The sequence below is a fragment of the Amorphotheca resinae genome (genome assembly GCF_003019875.1).
Source record: "Amorphotheca resinae ATCC 22711 unplaced genomic scaffold M430scaffold_1, whole genome shotgun sequence".
Taxonomy (NCBI): Eukaryota; Fungi; Ascomycota; class Leotiomycetes; order Helotiales; family Amorphothecaceae; genus Amorphotheca; species Amorphotheca resinae.
In genome coordinates this window covers 65,950-88,675 of record NW_020194471.1, presented here as the reverse complement: position 1 = coordinate 88,675, position 22,726 = coordinate 65,950, and the positions used below count along the sequence as shown (strand labels likewise).

The 22,726-nt window shown below is 50.5% G+C and overlaps 9 protein-coding genes across 9 annotated transcripts; 7 read left to right on the top strand and 2 right to left on the bottom strand.

The window, feature by feature from the left end:
• Window positions 1–244: 244 nt before the first annotated feature.
• On the top strand, window positions 245–3,162 carry M430DRAFT_111440 (hypothetical protein). Its single transcript, XM_024861438.1, has 5 exons — window positions 245–371; window positions 660–986; window positions 1,067–1,404; window positions 1,457–2,199; window positions 2,253–3,162. Exons 1-5 carry the CDS (start codon window positions 294–296, stop codon window positions 3,050–3,052), a joined length of 2,286 nt encoding a protein of 761 aa, XP_024724571.1. The 5' UTR covers window positions 245–293; the 3' UTR covers window positions 3,053–3,162.
• Window positions 3,163–4,571: 1,409 nt separating this feature from the next.
• M430DRAFT_14353 (hypothetical protein) lies at window positions 4,572–5,228 on the top strand (the record flags this gene model as incomplete). The annotated part of the gene is made up of 1 exon (XM_024862832.1): window positions 4,572–5,228. One exon carries the CDS (start codon window positions 4,572–4,574, stop codon window positions 5,226–5,228), a length of 657 nt encoding a protein of 218 aa, XP_024724570.1.
• A 131-nt stretch (window positions 5,229–5,359) lies between these two features.
• On the bottom strand, window positions 5,360–7,885 carry M430DRAFT_149174 (hypothetical protein). Its single transcript, XM_024863147.1, has 3 exons — window positions 7,434–7,885; window positions 6,703–7,387; window positions 5,360–6,642 (listed from the first exon to the last, which is right to left on the bottom strand). The coding sequence occupies exons 1-3, from the start codon at window positions 7,716–7,718 to the stop codon at window positions 5,498–5,500; spliced, it is 2,115 nt and encodes a 704-aa protein (XP_024724569.1). The 5' UTR covers window positions 7,719–7,885; the 3' UTR covers window positions 5,360–5,497.
• Window positions 7,886–8,080: 195 nt separating this feature from the next.
• On the top strand, window positions 8,081–10,199 carry M430DRAFT_31942 (hypothetical protein). Its single transcript, XM_024866070.1, has 6 exons — window positions 8,081–8,613; window positions 8,664–8,833; window positions 8,885–8,892; window positions 8,941–9,090; window positions 9,137–9,395; window positions 9,475–10,199. Exons 1-6 carry the CDS (start codon window positions 8,262–8,264, stop codon window positions 10,018–10,020), a joined length of 1,485 nt encoding a protein of 494 aa, XP_024724568.1. The 5' UTR covers window positions 8,081–8,261; the 3' UTR covers window positions 10,021–10,199.
• A 340-nt stretch (window positions 10,200–10,539) lies between these two features.
• On the top strand, window positions 10,540–12,423 carry M430DRAFT_111434 (hypothetical protein). Its single transcript, XM_024861437.1, has 3 exons — window positions 10,540–11,307; window positions 11,397–12,019; window positions 12,074–12,423. The coding sequence occupies exons 1-3, from the start codon at window positions 10,822–10,824 to the stop codon at window positions 12,126–12,128; spliced, it is 1,164 nt and encodes a 387-aa protein (XP_024724567.1). The 5' UTR covers window positions 10,540–10,821; the 3' UTR covers window positions 12,129–12,423.
• A 1,108-nt stretch (window positions 12,424–13,531) lies between these two features.
• On the top strand, window positions 13,532–16,913 carry M430DRAFT_62337 (hypothetical protein). Its single transcript, XM_024868981.1, has 6 exons — window positions 13,532–13,958; window positions 14,058–14,239; window positions 14,289–14,587; window positions 14,636–15,634; window positions 15,684–16,082; window positions 16,131–16,913. The coding sequence occupies exons 1-6, from the start codon at window positions 13,956–13,958 to the stop codon at window positions 16,904–16,906; spliced, it is 2,658 nt and encodes an 885-aa protein (XP_024724566.1). The 5' UTR covers window positions 13,532–13,955; the 3' UTR covers window positions 16,907–16,913.
• Window positions 16,914–17,422: 509 nt separating this feature from the next.
• M430DRAFT_31941 (hypothetical protein) lies at window positions 17,423–19,240 on the top strand. Its single transcript, XM_024866069.1, has one exon. The coding sequence runs from the start codon at window positions 17,452–17,454 to the stop codon at window positions 18,952–18,954; it is 1,503 nt and encodes a 500-aa protein (XP_024724565.1). The 5' UTR covers window positions 17,423–17,451; the 3' UTR covers window positions 18,955–19,240.
• On the bottom strand, window positions 19,172–20,259 carry M430DRAFT_14347 (hypothetical protein; the record flags this gene model as incomplete). Its single annotated transcript, XM_024862827.1, has 3 exons — window positions 19,172–19,902; window positions 19,960–20,137; window positions 20,200–20,259. The coding sequence occupies 3 exons, from the start codon at window positions 20,257–20,259 to the stop codon at window positions 19,172–19,174; spliced, it is 969 nt and encodes a 322-aa protein (XP_024724564.1).
• A 559-nt stretch (window positions 20,260–20,818) lies between these two features.
• Window positions 20,819–22,122, top strand: M430DRAFT_92873 (hypothetical protein; the record flags this gene model as incomplete). The annotated part of the gene is made up of 3 exons (XM_024869742.1): window positions 20,819–21,230; window positions 21,289–21,605; window positions 21,655–22,122. The coding sequence occupies 3 exons, from the start codon at window positions 20,819–20,821 to the stop codon at window positions 22,120–22,122; spliced, it is 1,197 nt and encodes a 398-aa protein (XP_024724563.1).
• Window positions 22,123–22,726: the final 604 nt, after the last annotated feature.

Sequence of the window (22,726 nt, the reverse complement as noted above, 5' to 3'; positions counted from 1 at the left end):
CTTATATAATACCGGGCCCTCCGTAATTCTCATCCCTTGAGCGCCGGGAACTCTGAACCATGGCTACCCCGCCTCCCCCGAATCCCCCCTCTCCCACCAGCGGCGCAAACGATGTTGATATCAATACCAACAGCGCGTCAAGTACGATGGAACCGATGTCACAACAATCGCAACAGCCGCCCGCGTCAGACGCCGACGGCTCGAGACCCAAGATGCAGACGCAGACGCAGACGCAGAGACAATCGGCGCCCCTGCAGCGTCCTTCGAGGCCGCCGCCGCCGCCATTGGATACAATGAGGGCGTATAGAGCGTGTCTCAACTGCAGGAATCGCAAGAGCAGGTGTGACTTGGACATCAATGCGGGCAGGCCAGTGAGTGACCCTTCGCTTGATGCACGTTGTGAATATCCTCTTCCCTCGTTCTCTAAACCTTTCCTCTCCATATTCTCCTCTTCCATTCCCTTTCTGCCCCTCAGCTGTTGGACCCTTCAGCCTTGCCCGAGGATAATTAACGCCACGTGATCAGTTTGCGGCACGTGATTGGTCTCATTTCCATGCTGTCTTACAAGTCCTTCGTTTTTGACTCTTGCATCCAGTTGATTGCCCTGTTTGAAAATATATATGGTAGCTTTTATATCCCGTGACTGACAACCCCGTTAGCCTTGTCGGAGATGTCAACGAGAAGCACGAGAGTGTGTCTTAGGAGAGAGTCATCGAGGGGGACGGCGGGTAAGAAAGAAGCCAAAGCTTGACGGAGACGCCGCATCGAATGGTAGTCCCGCGCAATCTCAGCCATCGAATCTCTCAACGCCAACAGGCCCAACACAGTACAGTCTCCTTCCGGGCCACAACACCCCCCAGCAATCCCAACCTTTCAATCATTACGATAATCGACAAGAACCTTCCTTTGCCTGGCAACATTCAACACCCACGAACGCGTCTGCGTCAGATACCACAACTACCTCGAGGCAGACGGAACAAACGAATGTAAGTCCTACCCTTTCTCATCGCAATAGGTCCCCCACTCTGTTTCGTTCTTGTTAAGTTGTATTTAATGTGATGAACAGATTACAAGTCCACAAAGCATTGCCGCATATGATGAGCGTGCAGGATCAACCCTTGATCTGTCTACAAAACATGGAGAGCGACCAGGTGTACATGAAAACATAGCATCAGTGGATCTCCAGAATCCATCAGATGCACTTGAGATATTAGCGCAAGTTGCAGATCGAGCAGAAGATGGGGATACTTTTGAGGCTGAGCAACAAGAAATTCAGTCAAGTGAACCGAGGTCTGCCCCCGGGGGGCGGGAACCCGGTCCCCCGAAGATGGAGGATTACTTCCATTACAAGCCTTTCCAGGATGGTTTCATAAGCCCGGAGATGATATATCATTTGTTCTCGAAGTAGGTCTTCTATCCATTGCAGCAGCTTTATGATTTATCTGACGCAAAATAGTTACGAACAGTTCTTCAATCCATATTTCCCTATCATACCCCGCGAAACTTTTGATCGGACGAGGCTTCCATGGCTCTCACGTCACGAACCTCATCTGTTTTCGGCCATCCTTACTATTGCATCAAAAGATGATGAACGGGTGCACCAAGTATGCTATGATCATATGCAGCAGCTGGTCTCCATGATTTTGGCTGGAGCAGATGCAAATGTGGAAGCGGTTGAAGCTATGCTGCTCTTATCTCAATGGGTATCTCACCGGCCGCAAGCTGAAATTGCTGTTGGTCGAGGTGAAGAAGATAGAGTCGCCTGGATGTATATCGGTACGGCGCTGAGGCTTGGATACTTTCTTGGGATCGATCGAACTTCGTTCAAAAATTATGGTCACGAGGATGCCTCCAAGTTCAACCGGATGCGATTAGCTTGGTCGGCGTGTTATATATGCGATCGGCTAATCTCAGTCCGTCTGGGAAAAGGGTTTTGGGCTCGAGGTCCCGGTCCACTGTCAGGCTTGAAGTCGGACGACTTCCCAACACTGCAACCCCGTTCGCCGAACGAGGATAATTGGGCTTTGATCTTTCAGGCAAATCTGGAAATAACGCAGATATTTTCGAATGTTCATGATATTCTCTACTCGTCAAAGGGTCACGGCTGGAAGGAGATGCTGGAGGGACGATATGCGAAGTATTTAGATGACTTCCGGACTAGCATCAGAAGTTGGAATGATGTGTGGGGTACATTAATATGTGAGTTATGCGTTAGTTCTGTCAAATCCCAGACTGACAGCATTCGTTTCCAGGTTCTTCTCGTTTAAAAGCAAGCTTGCTACTGACCTATGACTATCTAAGACTTTATGTCAACGCCTTCGCATATCAAGCTACCATATCGCGTGCTTTGACGTTCCAGAGAGACAGCCAGCATACTCCCAATCGCCCCTTGCCTCTGATTAACGCTTCGGCTCCAGACGCAAGATTCATCTATGAAGCCCTGGATGCAGCGAAGTCGTTGCTCTCAACATTTAACAACTTTGTCGAACCCGAAACACTGCGCTACATGCCATCATCATACTACCTCTTCATAATCTACAGTGCCGTATTTCTCTACAAAGCCAGATCTACCACGACGATGACAGATGAAGAACGTACCGGTGTCCGCCGCATGATCAACCAAACCATTGATCGACTGCAAAAGTCTTCCGTAGGCGCAAATCAGATGGGCTCTCGCTATGCCCGACTCCTGCAACTCCTCTGGCGCAAAGCACCCAAACCAGCCGATCCTCGCAACATGTCTACGCCGCAAGTTCCAGATGACCGATACAAACGCTCGGGAATAAATGCCTCGTCCCCTCAGCCGAGGTTTAACCCCAACCAGTTCAACATGGGGGACATAAACAGTGTTGGTATGACACCCAGTGGGACATTCAGTTGGTTGGATCTAGGTGCGACTTGGAACTTTGCCACGCAGAATAATGGAAGTCATAGTGTTAGTTCAGGGGAGGTGGATGACGGGCTGCTGGATACAGGAATGAGTCCTTTTGATATGAGTTTGTTGACAGATTACTCGCTGTTGGAGGGCGATAATCCGAATTTGCTTTTCTAATGTAGCGCGTAGCTTTATGGGTGGGAGGGAATTCCTGCGGTTTCTGGGCGAACAAAAGGTATGGGGGTTCATGATCTGGCGCCCGGGTAGTATGAGAAGGTTAAGTGGGAAAATATTGTCAATATGAATATTGATGAACATTCTACAGGCCAATGGTCAACCTATTGCCTCCCATTGACATGCTCGAACTGTAGGTATTTCTCTTACCATGTTGATTATATTCACATGATCACATCAGCCTATACTTCCTCCCTTTTGACTTTTGTAAAAATACCAGGTTATCCACAAGCAATCCCGCCCGCAGCAATCCCTCCAACCCAAAGACCCTCCTCTCCAAGAGAATAATTAGAAGCAGTTCTTTAACGGCACCCTAGAGCTACCAGTCGTCCGAGGGTAGGATTCCAAAGGCTAACCAGGAATCAGGACATTGATATAGATCATAAGCGATCTAAACAATTCATCTCCCCAGAACAACAGAACCTAGACATATAAATAACTATTCTCCTAATCATCAAAATCTTGTCAGAAAGTGCCAAGTGGCATCTTTGAAATTAACGCCAAATACAAGACCTACTCTTTCCTCTCTTTTCTAGTTCTACTGTTCTAGTATATTGTAAAATAAATAAACGAATAAGATATCTTACAGTAGCAGGGAGTGTCACGAACTCAAATTTCCATCAACAAACAAGTAAAAGCCGCGTCTTCGTAAAGGAGGAGGTTGGATGTTCCTCAACCAATAAGAGGTAGCGAACTCCATAACGGAGGAGGTTGGACTTTCGTCGACCAATAGCCAGCAGCGAGAGTTTCGAAATAACAGAGGTTGAATTCTCGCGCACGAATCTTAGGGGAGGATTTATGGAAATGGGTAATTATAGCTAGGACGCTTTTGAGATCATGGAGTTTTTGCATGGTAAGGTAGTGACAGTAAGGTGTCCGCAAGCTCGCTTAAACCCCCTTTTTGCGGTGAAGAGGAGGGGGGGGGGGGGGGGGGGGATGGATAGCGAGAAGGAGAGATCCATATGGACTAAAAAGCGCCTGTCCCTCTGGCCTATTTAAAATGGTTTGGATAGTGTTGGAGGAGGTGGGGGAAGTGGAGGAATTATTCGTAGAGACTAAAAAAGGAATAATAAGGGTGTTCCTAACTTCCTATTGTCGTGTTCCCACGCGCGTGTTTACAGTACCTAAGGGGCTATTCACTGCAATAGCTCAACCCAGCCAACATAAAATATTCCCTCTATGCGAGAGTCCCAATATTTTCCTCGGATAGAGATACAAGACACCTCCTTCCTTCCTTCCTTCTTTTACTCTCGAACTCGACATCCACCATAGTTTCTCCCCTCAAAACAATTACTACACCAACTTCAGTTATTACATTCCTGGTAAGTCATTTATTTCTCCCAAACGCTGATAGTATAGTTGCGAATCTAACATTTCTTCTATAGAAGCACCACCTCAATCACTCACCCTTCACTAAATTCCCGAAAACAACACACCTCTACACACCTCTACACACACCACCATGTCTCCCACCTTACGAAAGTCTACTGTCTCTCAGGCCAAGGCCAAAAGCCCTGCCGTCAAGAGAACCACCCGCAAGGGAACCTCGGGAAAAGGATGTATCACCAAGAAAGATCCTTCCAGACCTACCATTAGGGTTGCTTTCCCCAAGGGTATCTTTGCTTTGATTATCAGCAAGCATCCGGAGATCGCGCCATCCAAGCGTCGAGCACCAGCCAAGCGCGTTAAACCGGTGAAGGAGCCCATCCCCAAGAAGGTCCAGGCACTCGAAGAGAGCCTCGGACAGTTGAAGCTGAACAAGAAGACGGTGATAATTTTGAAGACATCGAATAATCAAGTCCGGGCTGAGGAATCTCACGTGGCCGTAAGTGCTGGTGTTGAGAAGGGTCTTGAGCAGAAGGCAACTGAAGTCAATGGCGAATTGAAGAAAGGCGCTCTGGCAAAGAAGGATGGAGACACTGGAGCGATGACTGCAAGTGTTGGAGCGCAGCAGGGGCTGCAGGGAATTCCGGGATTGAAGGAAGGTGATGTCAAGATGTCGGATGGTGCACCAAAGATCACTGGAGCTCAGGCGCCCGGCCCTAAAATTCGTATCAAGTTGAATGTTTCAGGTGGACGCAAGGGCAAGGCAAGTCCGGATGATGATGAGGATAGATAGGAGGGTCAGAAGAAGCGTGCAGAGGCATAGATAGGAAGTTCTGGTCAGGCGCGCCATTCTGGGTTTGGATTGGTCTAGGGCCACATTAAGGTCTTCCATATTGGGTGTTTGCTGAATTGGAGTACAAGTGATCCGTTATTGAGAGATTTTCTGGCTAATTCTCAACCTTCAAATGCGCTTAAGGAAATTGGAGCTGGTTGAAACGATAAGTAGGTGGTTTTGATTGTTCTCACCTCCTGAAAAAAATCTTCCGTGATGCACCAACCGTTCTAGAGTAACATGCTTTCTTCTTCAACTTCACTGTCAAATGATAAGACTATGTCTGAACCTCCGTCATCATTATAATCTCCATCCCCATCCCAAAATAACACCTCGTCAGTTTGCCTCTCGACTGCTAGCCTTTCCTTATCATCGAAATAATCTAGCAGTCCTTCCTGTTCCGCGTCCCTATTATCATTTACGAATAACAACTCGTCATCAACCATGAATTCATCTCCAATAAGGCCCCCCCGGTCTATGCTCATCCTCCTCTTGCTATCGAGTTCCTTCTCTTTATCACTTGGGGCCAGGAGATCCTCGTCTTCGCCTAGCTCCTCTGCATCCACTCTTCTATCCATATAGGAAGTTTCGCATTGTAGCTTACTGGCAACAGCCGGGTCAAATAGCTTTCTCTGCATGGTACCCCACAGTCTTGTCTGTACCACAGCGCTTAGTCTCTCCACTGATCCGTGCTGCCCAGATCCTTCTCGATATACATCATCCAACTCAGATACTTTCGCATTCGTCAGTGCAATTAACTTGCTTCTCAATCCCGGACCCTGGCAATTCCGCACCCAAGACGACGAAAATGCATGAAGAATTGTGGGTAGAAATCGAGAATTATGTGCCATCAACTCCTTGTATCCAGGACAGAAAATTGCCGGTGCGAGACTAGATAACGTGGTTTTTGGAGGCGCTTTTTCGACAGTAATATTTGCCAGGCTTCGCCTACTAGAATAACCGCCTATAAGGATACAGAGAGCGCTGGAAACAAGCTCGCAGGAAGACGGAAGTGAAAGTATTGCATGATTAGTATCTCCAGTAGAAAGCAGCAGAGGCCGTTTTCGAGAGACCGAGGAGGTAGTAGACATCAAGAAAGTTTCAGTGGACGAATGGGATGTCAACGAGGGTACATTATCTGTGTACTCTGGCAAGCTCTTGTCGCCATGGCAGAGCTGTTCCGATTTTCTATTTAGTGAGACCTTTTCATCAGGTATAGAGAGTAACATATCATCGGTGTCGAATATATCAAATTGTTCGGGCAGGTGAGTGTGCTCGTCTACATGTTCTAGCAACATTTCATCCGCAACAGTTTCAACTTTCGGTGATCGAAGCGAACGGCTGCGAGCCTTGCTGAACCAACTATTCAACTGACCTGGGGAGGAGGAAGAGTTTAGTACCAAATGCGAAAGATGAGGTAGGGGCGGAACAATACTCCTCTGCAAACCAGTTTCCTTCATTAACTCCAACTTCTCATCCGGGGTAGGATAAGGGCAGGAGGTATTGGTCTCCAGCCACGCTTTCAGTTTGTCGGTTATTTCTTTGGGGTATCGCCCTTGGATTTTTCTTCCTTTGACGTCATGGCGTGCAGCGATGGTGGATGTGGAAGAAACGGTCGTTTCAGAGTTTTGATGCTTTTTCCGGGCTGAAAATACCGTGCGGTTGGATAAAGTTGGGTTGGGTTCTTGACCTGATGTGGTTTTGGGTTGCTCAACGCACTTATCTATCAAGCCTGGAGGGCCACAGGATTGAACATCCACAACTTTTTCAAAGTGCTCTAGATGGGTCTTGTCCCAACGCAAGGGCCGGTCGAGCAGCAGCGCCGACTCTGATAGGTCTTTTTTTTGTGGACATGGCTTCAGTCTTTTTTGTGTGTGTGGAGTTTCCCCCTGAATTGTATGAAAGTCTAATTGAACATGCAGTCTCTCCAGTTGAGTACAGAGGACACAATCTGGAGCTCTGACGGCGATATTGTCCAATACCCAACCGCGTGGCTGAGGTTGGGAGGCTGTGGAGGAGACTCCTTGACTGATATGAATCGAGAAGTCGTTTTTCGATGCTGCGAGATAGTCCAACTGAGGAATCTCGAGCGAGCTTGACAATGACAGCTGAGACCATAGCTTAAGGGAATTAGCAGCCGCCTCGGACGAGGAAGACCTCACTTACACCCGCATCACGAATATGATACCCCAGAGATTCTAGAACTTGGATACGGTTCACTTTGTCTAGCGGTTTACCATTGAATAAAATTTGGAAGTCAATTCGGCATGCTGTGTCGAGACCTACCCACATAGTTCCAGACCTTAAGGCACTGGCCACGTCGATCCTATCCAAAGACGTAAGGATGCCGGGTGGCAGTCTGAACGCTGCACTTGAAGTGACAGATAATTTTATTTCCTCTTTGGGATAGGACAAATGCAGTGAGTCCAGCTGGAAGATCTTCAAAGACATTGCGGCACATCATGCCCGATACCAGCAAGAAGCTCTACCGTGGAGTGCCATCTGGAGGCTGCAGTGCTGTAGTGCTTGGAGAGCGGCTAAATACAGGTAAAATGGAGGCATTAGTTGATAGGTTCGTCAGTATCGTATAGTGAAGCATTGGGCCACACAGTTCCCTGTCATTGGCGATAGACGATAGGTGAAGAGAGGAACGGTTGTAAAGTTTGAAGCATCATCGGAAATATACTGCCGCCGCTAAACGCTATCTGGCGCTACACCGCCCAAGCAAATACCGAATCAGACCGAGTCCCCGAAGATAGGACATACGCCGGTACAGGGCATACACCGGCGCGCAAAACGGTTGCAACGGCAACATTCGAACATTTTGATGGCTTTAAGCAATGTTGGATCAATTGTCCTAAATATCCTCGTCTTCATTACAGCCCTGGTGAACTTCAGCTACACACTCACGACTCTTGAACCATTCGTCCTGCTCGTGTTGTATGCGACATCCAAGCTCCTCATGACCAGGCCAGAGAAAGGAATATTCACGAAATGTCGTCAGCGCCATCTCTACCAGGACGGATGACAGTGATAGGTCCTGAGAATGGCTACGAATCCCCGGGTTCGCCTAGTCTCCAGAGACTGCAGTCGAAGCGCAGGCGAAAGCGTGGAGAAAGGAGGAGGTTGAGACCCTCGACAAGCGCAGACGAATCGAGCGGGGAGGCAGGAGGTCTGGAGACTGGAACATATATAATAAATGGAGGGGCAGGGTCAGAGAAGAAATTCGGTGATTTGAAGAGGCCACGAAAGACGGCGGGGTTTCGAGATCGCATCGGGTGCTACACATGGACGTGGTTTACAATGAACATGGCAACTGGGGGGATTGCCAATGTTCTACACTCGAGTACGATATCCCATATGGCCCTCTTGAAGTTCTGACCTGACGTGGTGCAGTTCCTTACAGGTCCGACTGGTTACGGATAATTGGAATTGTGGTTTTCCTCTTCAATGTTTTCCTGTTTCTTATGAACTGCCTTCTTCTTACGTTGAGGTTTCGGTGGAATCCAGGGTCCTTTCGTCTTTCCTTTATAAGCCCATCTGAATCCTTGTTTATTCCCGCTTCTGTGAGTACACGCCTATACCAGGAGAATTCAGCGTACTAAATGCGAATCCAGGTTGTTTCGTAAGTCCACCGAAGCTAATACGAGGCGCAAAAACTGACCGTCCACAGAACAGGCACGATTCTCATAAATTCTTGCCAATATGGAATACCGGAAACGGGAGAATGGTTTCAAACAACTATGCAGGTGTGCTTCTGGGTATATGTTGCCATAGCTGTAGTGGCCAGTGCAGGTATATATCTGATCATTTGGTCAACCCAGTAGGTATCCTTCCCCTCAATGTTTGCAGATGCTAACACGCCTAAGAACATTCCCAATACACACAATGACGCCAATTTGGATCTTTCCCGCATATCCTCTTCTTCTTACTGCACCATTTGCAGCCAATCTCATCGACTCATTACCCGACGCCGCTGCGGCGGCACGGATAAATTCTACAGCTGTAGCTTTTGGTTCAATCTGCGTACAAGGCACTGGGTTCCTCGTCAGCTTGATGATCTACGCTGCGTTTATCTACCGTCTTATGACTCAAAAGCTTCCCCGTGAAACTGCGCGACCCGGCATGGTAAGAAGCCATCCCTACAAATTAGGTTGATCCAAGGCTTTTCACCATATTTCACTAGAACTATCGCTAACATACACAGTTTGTCTCCGTTGGTCCCAGCGGCTTCACTGTGGCCGGAATCGTGCACCTTGGGAATACCGTCATGCAGAAAATCATGCCAAACGGGTATCTAGGCAATGACTCTGCGGGATTCTTCTTCAAGATCGTCGCCGATATCGCCGGCCTCTGGCTCTGGGGGCTCTCGTTATGGTTCTTCATCGTGAGCGTCGGCGCCCACTGGCAAGTACTGCAATTCCGCAACGCCAAGCACCACATGCACTATGACATGACGTGGTACTCGTTCGTGTTCCCGAACACGGCCATGATCACCGCTACGCAGGCTATCGGCAGGACGTTTGAGAGCGATGCGATCCAGATCTTCGGGACCGTGTTATCGGTCATGTTAATCGTGCTGTGGATTTTTGTTTTCGGAATGATGCTCAGGGCGCTTTATCTCCGGCGCATCCTCTGGCCGGACGAGGATATTGAGGGGACGGAGATGCCAGCGAAGGAGTTGGAGCCGGGTATTAACGATGGCGTTGCGATCAACGGTGGAGTTACGGGGAATCATCCCGGTGGAGTTTAATTTTGTCACGGGAATAATACCCACCGTCGGGAGGGTATTGACTTGGGTAGGTAGATATGCTCGATCAAATAAAACGTCGCTGTTACCATATAGGTGGGTAGGTGTATTCTCTGAGGAGAACTCGGAACACCATCTCTCTACCTACTACCTTGGCTATTTATCTATATAACTACCTAGACGCTTTAGATAGCGTCCAAGTAGCCAATCCTAATCTATGTTCTGATATACCATACACGAGGTAGAATCCTTGCCTTGATTCCTTTCTACCTTATCTCACTGATTTCAAATATCCATTTCACTCATAGGTTAGGGGAACATGTGAATGCATGCGGGGTGATAAGAGTCAAATCCCGCAGTCGAGTTTTCAGATGCATATTTTCATCAGTCAGTCAAGTCCTTGCTTATCTCCCCTCAGCATTGATCACTCTCATTATGAGAGTCTTGCTGTCTTGATATCATAAATTCAACGTACTGTATTCTATTGTTTCCCTGTTTTTATTTCCTGGCATTCTTTTGTTTTTACTTTTTTTTTTTCGTATTCGGTTTCACATTGCCCATCCGCAAAAGTCTGGATACCTCGGCAAAATAGAGTTGGTCCTGTAGCTCCAAGGCACAGACCAGTCCCCAGATAATCACCCCACCTCACCCCACCCCAATCCCCATCATCATCCTTATCTACCTTACTTACCTTGCCTTCCTTACCTTACCTACCTTACCTACCTATTCCTCCCTTCCCTACCTTATATACCTACATACCTCCAACGATACATTCTTGTCCCCAAATCATCTAATAATTTCAAAATGTCACAACCGCAAACCCTCCGCCTCGGCGTCTCGCAATCCCACACGCTGGCCAGCACCTCGTTAACGCTGCAAGCACTGGAGCGCAGCGCGCTCGCCGCGCGCCGGCAATCGATCGATCTGCTGCTATTCCCCGAGGCGTATCTGGGCGGGTATCCGCGGACGGCGACGTTTGGGGCGGCGGTGGGGGGCCGGACGCCGGAGGGGCGAGAACAGTTCCTGAGGTATTTTAAGGGGGCGGTGGATCTGGGGGATACGCCGGAGGGGGCGGGGAGAAGGTGGGTGGAGAGGGAGTTGGAGAGGTCTGGGGAGGGAGGAGGGGTTAGGGGAGATGGGACGAGGGAGGAGTTGGAGAGGATCGCGAGAGAGTCGGGGGTGTTTATAGTGACGGGCGTGGTGGAGAGGTGTGGGGGAACGTTGTACTGTGCCGTGGTGTACGTCTGTCCGCGCTTGGGGTGCGTGGGGAAGAGGAGGAAGGTTATGCCGGTGTGTTATTTTGATTCTCTCTTTTTCCTTCTTGTGCACGGGTCTATATGGCAGTCGAGAGCTACGAATGGGGGCTAATTGGCAAGCAGACAGGCAGCGAACGACTTATCTGGGGCCAGGGCCAGCCGTCCTCATTGCGCGCAGTCACAACGACTATCCGTGGTGTGAAACTCACCCTCGCGGCTGCGATATGCTGGGAGAATTACATGCCGCTCCTTCGGCAGTCACTATACAGCCAGAACGTGAACCTCTACCTAGCGCCGACCGCCGATGCGAGAGACACATGGTTGCCGCTGATGCGGACTGTGGCTTGTGAGGGCCGATGCGTGGTGCTCAGTGCCAACCAGTGCATGAAAAAGGCCAATCTCCCTAGTTGGATCACGGCCGTGGAGAGCGGTGGAGCGATCCAAGCGAATGGCCCCGCCCCGCGTCCATTTGCAAGGCCGCGGAGAAAATCAACCATCTCGGACGATGGGAACGAGATCGTCCTCCCGAGCCCCATACAAGACGCGTTCAATGAAGAAATATCCCAAGGGAAGAAAGGCGCCGACGAATACGTCTCCAGGGGGGGCTCATGCATTATCTCTCCCCTGGGAGATGTCCTCGCGGGGCCGCTGTGGGACGAGGAGAATGGGCTGCTGACGGTTGATGTCGATTTCGACGACTGTCTGAGGGGCAGACTGGATCTTGATGTTGGGGGAAGTTATTCGAGGTATGCGCTACAGTCTCTTGGGATGCGGACATGTGAGCTGACTTGGAAATGCAGGAACGATTCGTTCAAGCTGACTGTTGATGGACTCGACCTGAGCCCCCCGCCGTGAGGGTTGATTTTAGGGTGTAGGTGTTGGCTTTGATCTGTCTCGCTCGCAGGCGGAAAGGGGGGGTTGTTGAAGGGCTGATTTGGCCTAGGGCGCTTCGACCATAGTTCGATAGTTCTTAGGTACTCTCTCCATAGGTACGGTAAGCGGTCTTAATTGAAGTCAATGATCATGGATGGTTATCATTACCCCAATGAGGGGTAATGGCGAGGGCAATGACAATCAGCCATTATATGACCGACCGTAGCCTGACTTGTAATCGATTACGCTGGGGGTAACTCTTAAGGAGTGTCACGTGCCAGAACTGGCAAAGCAGCTGATCTCTATGAAGGCGATTTGGATTCCCTCCCTCGATGGCTCCGCATCTCGTCCCATCCCATCGTTGAAGGTCGGTAATCCCTCTCGTAAGTTGGACGTTGGAAGTCTCCAGGTGCGACACCCGCGCACTCGACCTGCGAATCAGCTGAAGCTCGACGCGTCTGTCGCCATGGGGATGGGAGAGGGGATGATTAATTCCTTATGTCAGCTAGCCCAGTAACCCGTTGCAGTTAGAGGGCAATTTCGGAGGCCTGGCAAGTGGCGCCGGCAATCGACTCGATCTGTTTCCGCTCGTCTATCTCTGCTGACCCGTCTTTGCATCTGGAAGCGAGTTCTTTGTCTTCTGCGGGAGAGAAAGTGCCTTGGGGATATTGCTGGAGGGGTGACGTCGATGTTGATTGATATTCGTGTAGTTGATACAGACTACAGTAGTAGTAGTAGTACTACGAAGCTGTACATTAGTCGATTCGATGGGAGGTGGTCATAGTTAGTTTAACCTTACACCTTACCTGCGGGGACCTCCCTTGGGAACGGAAAAAAGAAAAAAGAGAGAAATTTGGATGAGACACCAATCTCGGCTAGAGCCAAGCTCAAGGTACGCGAGACGGGCGATCCACTGTCGCCCCGTGACGGTGCCTGGGACCTGGAGAGATATGATTACTGGACATATCTTAGAAGATAGAAGAGATATATAAAAAGAGAGAGTGAGGCTGATGGTCATGATGCACAGGTGCACTCTCGACATGTATCGGGATGGTCTGTAAGGTTTGGGGGGGAATCATGTGTGGAAGAGAGGCTAAGAGAAGGGGGGCCTGACGTCAATTTCAGCTGAGCAAGCTCCCAGCACCCGACGATCTGGGTACCTTAGGTCAATAGGGATGTGGTGAAGGGATGGATGGATGGATGGATCAATGGAGGGATGAAGGGATGGACCATGGACCAGTGATAACAGATGCAGATAAACACTAGATCCCAATCCCATGTCGCAGAATTCTGCTCTTCGTGGGGCGCATCGCACGGTGGCTCGGCTCTCCCTCTCTCTCTCACCGCCGCGTTGGATTGCTTCATTTTTATTTTCATCTTCGCGACCAAGCTACACCTTACAACACCGCGCACAGCACATTCACCCGTTATTCCTGCTGATCCTCCCCACATCTCGCCCGCGCGCGCCATATCAGCTGCGGATCAACTGCCTCGTGTGTGCACCGCAAGGACTACTACTGGAATCTAGTCCGTCGATGATCCCCGCCCCCCTGCCCCATCCCCCCCCGGTCCAGCGGTCTCTCACTTCTCTGACTCGCAGAATTCTTTCTCTTATATCCATGTCGCCCTCCCTCCCCCACGCGCGCACGACCTCCGCCGCAAGAGTGACCAGAGTGACCAGAGTGACAAGAGTGCCCCGTGTGAAGATATTCATCCGAGTAGGAAGACCTCTTGCCTCTCGATCCTAGGATCGCTCAACAACCTCCCCTTCTGCCGCGCGACCTTCTCGTCGCCGCACCTGTCGTCGACATGGTACGCACCCCTTTCCGTGGTCTCTCCAAATACATACATATCTACCCTGCATGACCTCCCCTTTCACGCCTGTCGCTGACCTTCTAAACCCTCCCCCAGAGTTCCAACTCCTCCTCGACAGACTCCACAACTACCTCCGGTTCCTCGGCGTCCGCCTTTCTTTCCACCTTCATTCCCGTTGCTGTGCAAGCGGGCGCGTTCTTTATCGTTTTCCTTCTATTGCGATCCAAGTTCAAGCGAGTCTATCGTCCGCGGACATTCCTGGGCACACTCCCAGAATGGTGCGTCAGCCTACCCCAGGGGACGCGAGCTGTGCTGACCGTGGTGCAGGGCGAGGTCGAAGGAGCTCCCCGATTCCAAGCTCGGGTGGTTCAATGCGTTCAGGAAGGTCCCCGACGAATATCTGATCGCACACCACTCGCTCGACGGATATCTTTATCTGCGCTATCTGAAGATGCTCACAGTCATCTGCTTCGGCGGATGCTGCATTACATTCCCCATTTTGTTTCCTGTTAATGGAACAGGGGACGGGAATGAGAAGCAATTGGATCTTTTGTCCTTCAGTAACATCGGGAAGGACCAGAAGAACAGGTACTATGCCCATACCTTCGTGGCATGGATCTTCTTTTGTAAGTAAACAACAGCATTCCAGTGGGAGGCTTTGCTAAGACAGCCAGCTTTTGTGATGTTTGTCATCACACGAGAAACCATTTTCTTGATCAATCTGCGTAACGCTTACCTCCTCTCTCCTTTTAATGCCGAAAAGATCTCCTCAAGGACAGTCTTATTCACGGATGTCCCTACCGAGTACCTGAACGTTGAAAAGCTGCAAGAACTCTTTGGCGCCGCATTTCGAAGAGCATGGCTTGCAACAGACTGCTCGGAACTCGACGACGACGTGGAAAACCGGGACAAGGCCGCGATGAAACTGGAGGCTGCTGAGATCAAGTTATGCAAGAAAGCGAATAAGCTGCGGATCAAGGAGGAGAAGAAGGCCGCGAAAGAGAAGAAGAAATCCGAGAAGAAGGCCAAGAAGGGAAGCGAAGAACCGGAGAAGAAAGCCTTGAGTGAGAAGAGAGAACCATCCCATGAAGATACGGACATTGAAGCGGCTCCGGTCGCATCAAGATATCTCATCCAGAAGGACCGTCCCACACACAGGCTTGGCAAGATACCCTTGATTGGGAAGAAGGTGGACACAATTGATTGGTCGCGATCTGAGCTCAAGACACTCGTCCCGAAGATTCAGGAAGAGCAAGCCAAGCAGCAAAAGGCCGACGGAACGCTTCTCCCTGCGGTCTTTATTGAGTTCAAGACCCAGCAAGCTGCCCAAGCTGCCTACCGGAAGATGACTCCCCGCAAGGCCCCACACATGTATCCCCGCGCCATCTCTAGTACCCCCGACGAGATTATCTGGAAGAATCTAAAGATCAAGAAGTACGAGCGGACGGGCAGGAAGTTTGCAACCAACAGCTTCCTCACTGCTATGATCATCTTCTGGGCTATTCCAGTCGCGGTTGTCGGTGCAATCAGTAACATCAACTACCTGACTGACAAGGTTCATTTCCTTCGATTCATCGATCATATTCCCCCGGTCATTCTTGGTGTTGTCACTGGTTTGCTTCCATCCGTTCTCTTGTCTGTTCTGATGTCATTGGTGCCGGTTGTCTGTCGATGTAAGTTCCCCTTATATACTTATTGGATCCTTACTAAACCGTTGACCAGGGATGGCAAAGCTCAGCGGCGAAGTGACGCTTCCAGCAGTTGAGCTGAAAGCTCAGCATTGGTACATGGCATTCCAGGTGATACAGGTTTTTGTGATCACCACATTCTCCTCCGGAGCAGCATCAGTCGTGACTCAAATCATCAAGAAGCCGGGATCGGCAACAACGCTCTTGGCTCAGAACCTACCCCATGCTTCCAACTTCTACATTTCGTATATTATCGTGCAAGGCCTTGGTATTGCCAGTGGGAACCTCCTGAACATCGGGGGTCTCGTCATGCTGAACTTCGTTGGTAAATTCCTCGACGGATCTCCAAGGAAGATGTACAACCGATATACCGGGCTGGGTAGCTTGGGTTGGGGAGCGATATATCCCCAGTTCGGAAACTTGGGTGTTATTGGTATGCCCTTCTTTCTATTCATATAGGCCGTTCCTAACATGTCTCCAGCAATCACATACTCGATCATCGCCCCATTGGTCATGGGCTTTGCCACCGTAGGTTTCGCACTCATCTACTTCGCAACACGCTACAACTCCTTCTACGTCCTTAGCAACAACATCGACACTAAAGGAGCCGCCTATGCGCGCGCAATACAGCAACTCATGACAGGTGTCTACCTCGCAGAAGTGTGTCTCATCGGACTCTTCGCCATCAACACCTCTCCTGGTCCCATCGTGCTTATGGCCGTCTTCCTCGGAATAACTGCCGTTTACCACGCCATCATGCGCCATGCCCTCAGGCCGCTGACTAGGTATATCCCCGATAGCCTGGATGGCGACGCAGTGTTCTCTACAGCCGACCATCGTTCCTACGATCTTTCTAAAGCGGGCGTGCCACCAAGTGAAGCTGTCCCTGTCACCTCATCCAACAAGATCGTCAACACAAAGGAAGCCCTCCTCTCTCGATTCTTCTCCCCCCAGAAGTACAAATCCTTCCAAACCGTCCAGGCGCTAGTACCGAGTTATGGACCGCCCGAGTATTTGGAAGAGGAGGAGCAGCTTGCTTACTACAACCCATCGCTGACAAGCGAACCACCTGCGCTCTGGATCGTGCGGGACGAGATGGGGATCTCCAGGCAAGAGTGTAAGGACTCCGGGGAGGTAATCTCCATCACGGACGAATACGCGCGGTTCGATGAGAAGAACAAAATCGTATGGGACATGGAACTTCTAGACTCGGACCTGGACAAGGTCCCAGTTTACGAGAAGCATATTGAATATTAGACGTGCTGTTATGGCGGACTGGCTATGATATACCAAGGGGCGCCTAGAGAAAGGCCGGATGTCGTTTTGTTTGTTTAGTTGATAAGATTCCCTGGCGAGTTTTGGGTCTATGTCTTGTTCCTGTCCAGGCTAGGGACAGCGATGGAATGTTGGAAATGGGAGCGTATCAAATCAGTATAAATGGCACGCGTGGAGAGTGCGGGTGGTACTTGGGTAGCATCAGCAATGGCGAGGATTAGGGCATTCCCGCTTACCACGCTCTCGAAAGCTTTGTATTACGCACGCATAGGTAGATAGATAATGTTAATGCTTTCCTTAGCTAGCTCGCTCGAGATAGAACATGACTTTCTCATGAACTATCTGCTGTCTTTGTGTCTGTAGAATAGGTAAATATGTTGACGAATACGGGTTAGATTCTGGGCGAATCCCGGAATCCTTCCCACGTGATGTCCTGTCGCGACGCGTCTATCGCGACCACAGCTTGATCAACACTTAGCGACGAGCGCAATTGCCAATGCTCTTCACACGAACATGAACCCTTCACCATGTCCGTCTCAATACCCACAACCTCCGCTCTCTCTCCCTCGCAACTAGTTCCCTCAACACACCCCACAGTGTCGAAAATGCTCCAGAGGCTTTCGCGACCCTCGCTCCTCTCCCTCGTTCTCGACTGGCTCGACGAGAAGAACCAAGAAATCACCGCTCCCTACCTGTTAGGGCCGGACGAGGACCCCGACGAGCAGGACCCATACCCAGCCTGCTCCTCTCTTGGCGAGCTACGGGAAATCTACAGCGATTTGCAGGCGCGAAAGGGGAGTAAGAGGGATGTCGTGGATCGGATAGTAGAAGGCGATTGGCGGGATGGCCTTACTTTATATCAGCTGGCAATGGCCGACATGCAATACCTCTACGACCACCCAACGTCGCAGAAATGGTCCGCATTAAAAATTGTACCTCTCGCCCCTCCCAGTCCCTCAGCGAAACCCGCAACCGTCCCGCGATTCCACCCGTCGACCTTCCTCCAGAACCTGCAGCGGGAGGTGCTGCCGGATGTGAAAGCGCACTACAACCTCGATCGCCATGCGACTCTCCCTCTCTGGATTCTCCGGATCTACATCATCGACTCGCCCTACAACACCCCCCTCGCGCTCTCCTCCAAGGCCGGGATGGCTCCTCTCTCCTTTGACAGCTCCCGGCTCTTTTACGTCGCCTTCCCCGACGCCTCGCCCTACATCTACGTCTCTCTCACGACGGCCAGCGCGCCCTCCCCAGGCTCGCTCTCCGACAACCGAAGCCTGCGCCGACTCACCCTGGAAGGGATCCCGAAAGCGTTCTCGCGCCCGCGCGAACGGTATCGGTTGGAGGGCACGGGCCTGAGCGCGCGGAATCTTCACGCGTTGTGCGAGAGCCGTGGCGGGGGGCGCACCAACGCCGCCGGTGGCGGGTGGAGCGTGTACGCGGACGAGGAGCGCAGGGATAACCCGCTGGACATGACGGTGCATCTACCGACGCCGGAATCGCAGATGGGGGAGAGCGATGAGGAGGGGTCGGCTGAGAAGCCGCCGCAAGTGCGGGGCATGAAGAGGAGGAGGGAGGATGACGAGGGGGTGGTGCAGCGGCGGAAATTGGTCGCGCAGGGGAGATTTGGGAACTCGGCGAGGTTTGGAGATGGGAAGGGTATCGAGCGCCTGGATATCAGGCTTGAAGATCCATTCCCCGCGCCCGTCTCGCTACCCTCTGGGTCCTCTCCTGACGGGGATTTGGATCGGGGGGCAAGGAGGGGGGAAAGGAGGAAGGGGAGAAGAAGTACGATAGATCAGGAGCTGGATAGACATAAGGAGGAGGAAGACGACGCAGAAGGGTCCTGGAGACCAGATATCAGAATCACGTTCCAAGGCGCGCATCTCTTCGCTGGGATACGGGCACTCGTCGAAGCGGGGGTTGTGGATGGGGAGAAGATGCCTGGGTGGATGACGGGCGAGGAGGGCGTGAGTGTGGGTGTCGTAAGGGAGGGAAGGATCCGCGGAGGGAGGGGAAATGCGTTATGAATGGGGGGAAAGGGGATGGGTTTGGTGGGTGGCTTCATGATTTCACGGAAAGGATTTTGGCGTCTGGAATGCTGGGGTTATGCTTGCTTTTATGTGTGAATGATGGATGGAACGTTTCATTGCGTTGGCTATGTGTATGATATGTAGATACCTCGGTATAAGAATGGAGAAGCAGCATCGAAAGCCAAAGAATCAAACGAAACACTCAGATCTAATGCTATCTCTCCCCCAACCCAAACATCCTCACAGTATTCGTCCACGCCGCCTCCGTCAACTCCTCCAAGCTGATGCCTTTAATCCTCGCCACGGCCCACGCCACCTTCCCAATCATACACGGTTCATTCCTACCCTTGACCAGCGCGCCCTCGACCCACTTCTCCTTCTTCACACTCTTCCACTCCTCCAGCGGCATATCGCTCAGAAACTCCGCACTCGCATGACTCGGCCTCATCTCGCACCACGGCCCATCCGTCTCCAACTGGATCCTCTCCAATGGCAGCTTCCTTACCACCTCTATATTCTCCGCTGTCTTCAACGAGCACCCGTTGACCCCAATATCAAACCCCATCTCCACCAACTCGCGCATCTCTTCTTCCGAGCCCGTGAAACTATGCACCACGCCCCGCCGTGGCAGCTTCTCCAAGCGGTCGCGCAGCAGCCGCGCGAAATCCGCATGCGCTGCCCGCGAGTGGAGGAATAACGGCAGCTGCACCTCAATCGCGATGTCTAGCTGCGCAGCGAAGTACTGCAATTGCACGTCCTTAGGGCAGAGAGTCAACCTGTCGTAATCGAGACCGATCTCGCCGAAGGCGACGCAGTGCCCGCTCTCCTTGGCAGCGAGAGCGAGGGTGCGTAGCTCAGCGAGCAGTGCGCTGGGCCCCGTGGCATGGGAGGGAAATTGAAGACATGAGCAAGGATGGACACCCACTGTGTTGTAGATGAAGTCCGCTGTTTGTTTGTCCTCTGGTTAGTTGGTTGGAAAGAAGAGGAACAGAGGGGGCGTACGATGCGCTTTTGATAGTTCGACGGCGTGCGCAGATTCGTGGACGTCGGAGCCAGTCACGATTAGCTTTTGGCAGCCAGCGGAGCGGGCCCGGGTGAGCACGCCTTCGAGATCGGGAGGGTGTCGCTGGGCGCCGTGGTATAGGCCGGTGTAGACCGGGTCTGTGAGGTTGATGCCTATCTACTGTGCGCGGGGGTGGTTAGTCGCGAGGAGCCAGCGGAAGAGGGAGGAGGGGGTTATACATCTATGAAGCGCGGTTTGAAGACGCTGTTCGCGGCTTCGGGAGGGGCGGGCGCGGACATGACGAGGCTGCGGATACGGGAATAGTGAAGGAGGGTCGAGACTCGGGATTGGAAGCACAGTAGCTGCCGCGGGAGGGAAAGCCGGGGCATGTGGCGTTGGGGTCGTGAGGTGCAATACAATCGAGATCTCTCCCTGAGCTTCTCTATCACAATAGAAGTGAAGTGAAGAAAATGCGGTCGACGCGACGTGAGGCGGCTGAGTCAGCGAAGTTGCGGCTCCGTCTTTGTGATCGGTGGGGCTCGCTTGCTGCTAGTACGTTAAGCGAGCCGAGAATTACCTAAGGTACCTTACCTTACTGGAGATGGTACCTTACCTTACTCAGGCGCTAATCACCCTCGGCGCTGTCAGGTGACCTAAGCGACACCTTGTAAGGTAGCATATCCACCCCCACATCTTCTATCAAAGCACCTTCCCATCTTTAAACGCGCCTGCCATCTCTACATTCAAACCTTCAAGATGTCGTCTCCTGCTGCTTACTCCAGCTCCTCCTCTCATTCCGACACCCTCCCATTGCACGAAAATGTACCTCTACCGCACAAAGACACTCTCCTACACAAAATGGCACCACCCCTTCTTCGCCATCAAGCATCACTCGAGTCTGTACTAGACTTCGCTACGACACCGCCATTCACTCCGGACGAAGGAATACAAGGACGTGCGGCATTCATGAAAATAATCGACCATTCCAGCTCCTACGAGCTGACCCTCCCTCTTGTTCATCGGAAGCCATACAATCGAGGCAAATTGCTCTGGCTAGTACACGAACATGCGATTTCGGATTATGCTCGAGATAATATCCTTGTGTACTTCCTTACAACATTACTAGAGAGTCCCGGACCTCCGCACGGCTTTTCTGATGCTCTTGCCGATCTGGCCGGGTTCGAGGAGAAGAGCAAAGAAGAAAAGGATCAAATCGCACAGAGGGTCCAAGAACTAGCTGACCATCTTGTCGATTACTTCTTTCTACCTTGTAAGTTCGTGTAAGCAAGCAGGTATCTTGGCAACCACTGATCTTTTCACTTTGGCAGTCAAGGGCTTATCTGCGAAAACGCCCCAACCAACACCCCGCCTGTCCGCCCCACTCCAGCAAGACGATAATACACTAGTAGGAACTACCCAGCGGCTCAAATCACTTCGAGGGAGATGTCTTCTACGGGATCGCCATCGATGTGTGATCTCGCGCCTCTTTGACGCAGAAGAAGCAGATCGCCGTCTTGAAATAAATGGTCGTGATGCAACAGATGACGATGGGCTACCTCTTATAAATGAGGAGGTGGAATATCTTGAAGTTGCCCATATAATCCCACATGCGCTAGCATCTTCGGATGACCCTTCAAAGCTACTAGTTTGTTCTCTCTCCTCTGTGTAAAGCGAAGATACTAATTCAATTTTAGGGTAATGGCAAGGCATACGCTTTGCGGGTTCTCGATATGTTTGATCCTGGCATTATCCACTTGGTTCAAGGCGCTAACATCGACCGACCGTACAATGCTCTTACTTTATCACTCGGTTTTCGTCGACATTTCGGAAGCCTAAAGATCTTCTTTGAGGCTGTACCTGGTTTCCCAAATAGATATATAATCAAGGCCACAAACCCTCTCTCACGGTTCCGCCCTACGTTGCCTATTACCCGAGATCTTTTTATTACCTCTGATCACAACATCGATCCTCCTATGGCCCGCCTCCTCGCCATTCACCGAGCCTGCTGTCTGATCATGCACCTAAGTGGTGCTGGAGAGTATATTGATAAGGTCCTCCGGGATATGGAAGAAATCGGTGTAAGGAGTGACGGGACAACAGAGCTTGGCAGTATAATAAGCCTAAGGCTTCACCAGCGAGGAGAGCAGGCGAAAGTATTTTAGAGAGCCTGCGGGCATTCATGCGTTCATGTACTTTTACTATAGTGCTCTTATTAGTCAGATAAAGTGCTAGCCCCTTGAATTGCATGTAGGCTGTACAATAGGTCCTTATAGGTTAGGTTTCTATAGGTAGGACCTAACCTATAAGGATCTAACCTATAGGGTAGGTTTAGACTAGTAGGTAGGCCCTAACCTATAACCTAACCTATAGGTTACTAAGACCCTAACACGTGATTTAAGCCTTAATAATATTACGTAGTAGTATAATAATTATAGTTTATACTAATCTTTATACTAATTACTTTATAAGGCGTTATTTAATAGATTATATTTAGGAATTTATAGAAAATATACGACAGAATTATACCTTATAACTTATAATCTTATTACTATTCTATTTTAAATTTAGCTTTATAGCCTTTTACCTCTTAGTATAGTATACTTAAGAATTCTATTACATATAGACTATACAAGCTTTATATCCTTTTACTAAATTATAACTTATTTAGTATAAATAGTAACAAGATTTATTACTATATATTGTTTAATTAGTATAAAGATTAGTATAATAGATTAAATACTTATAAGAAAACTTAGTAGTTAATAT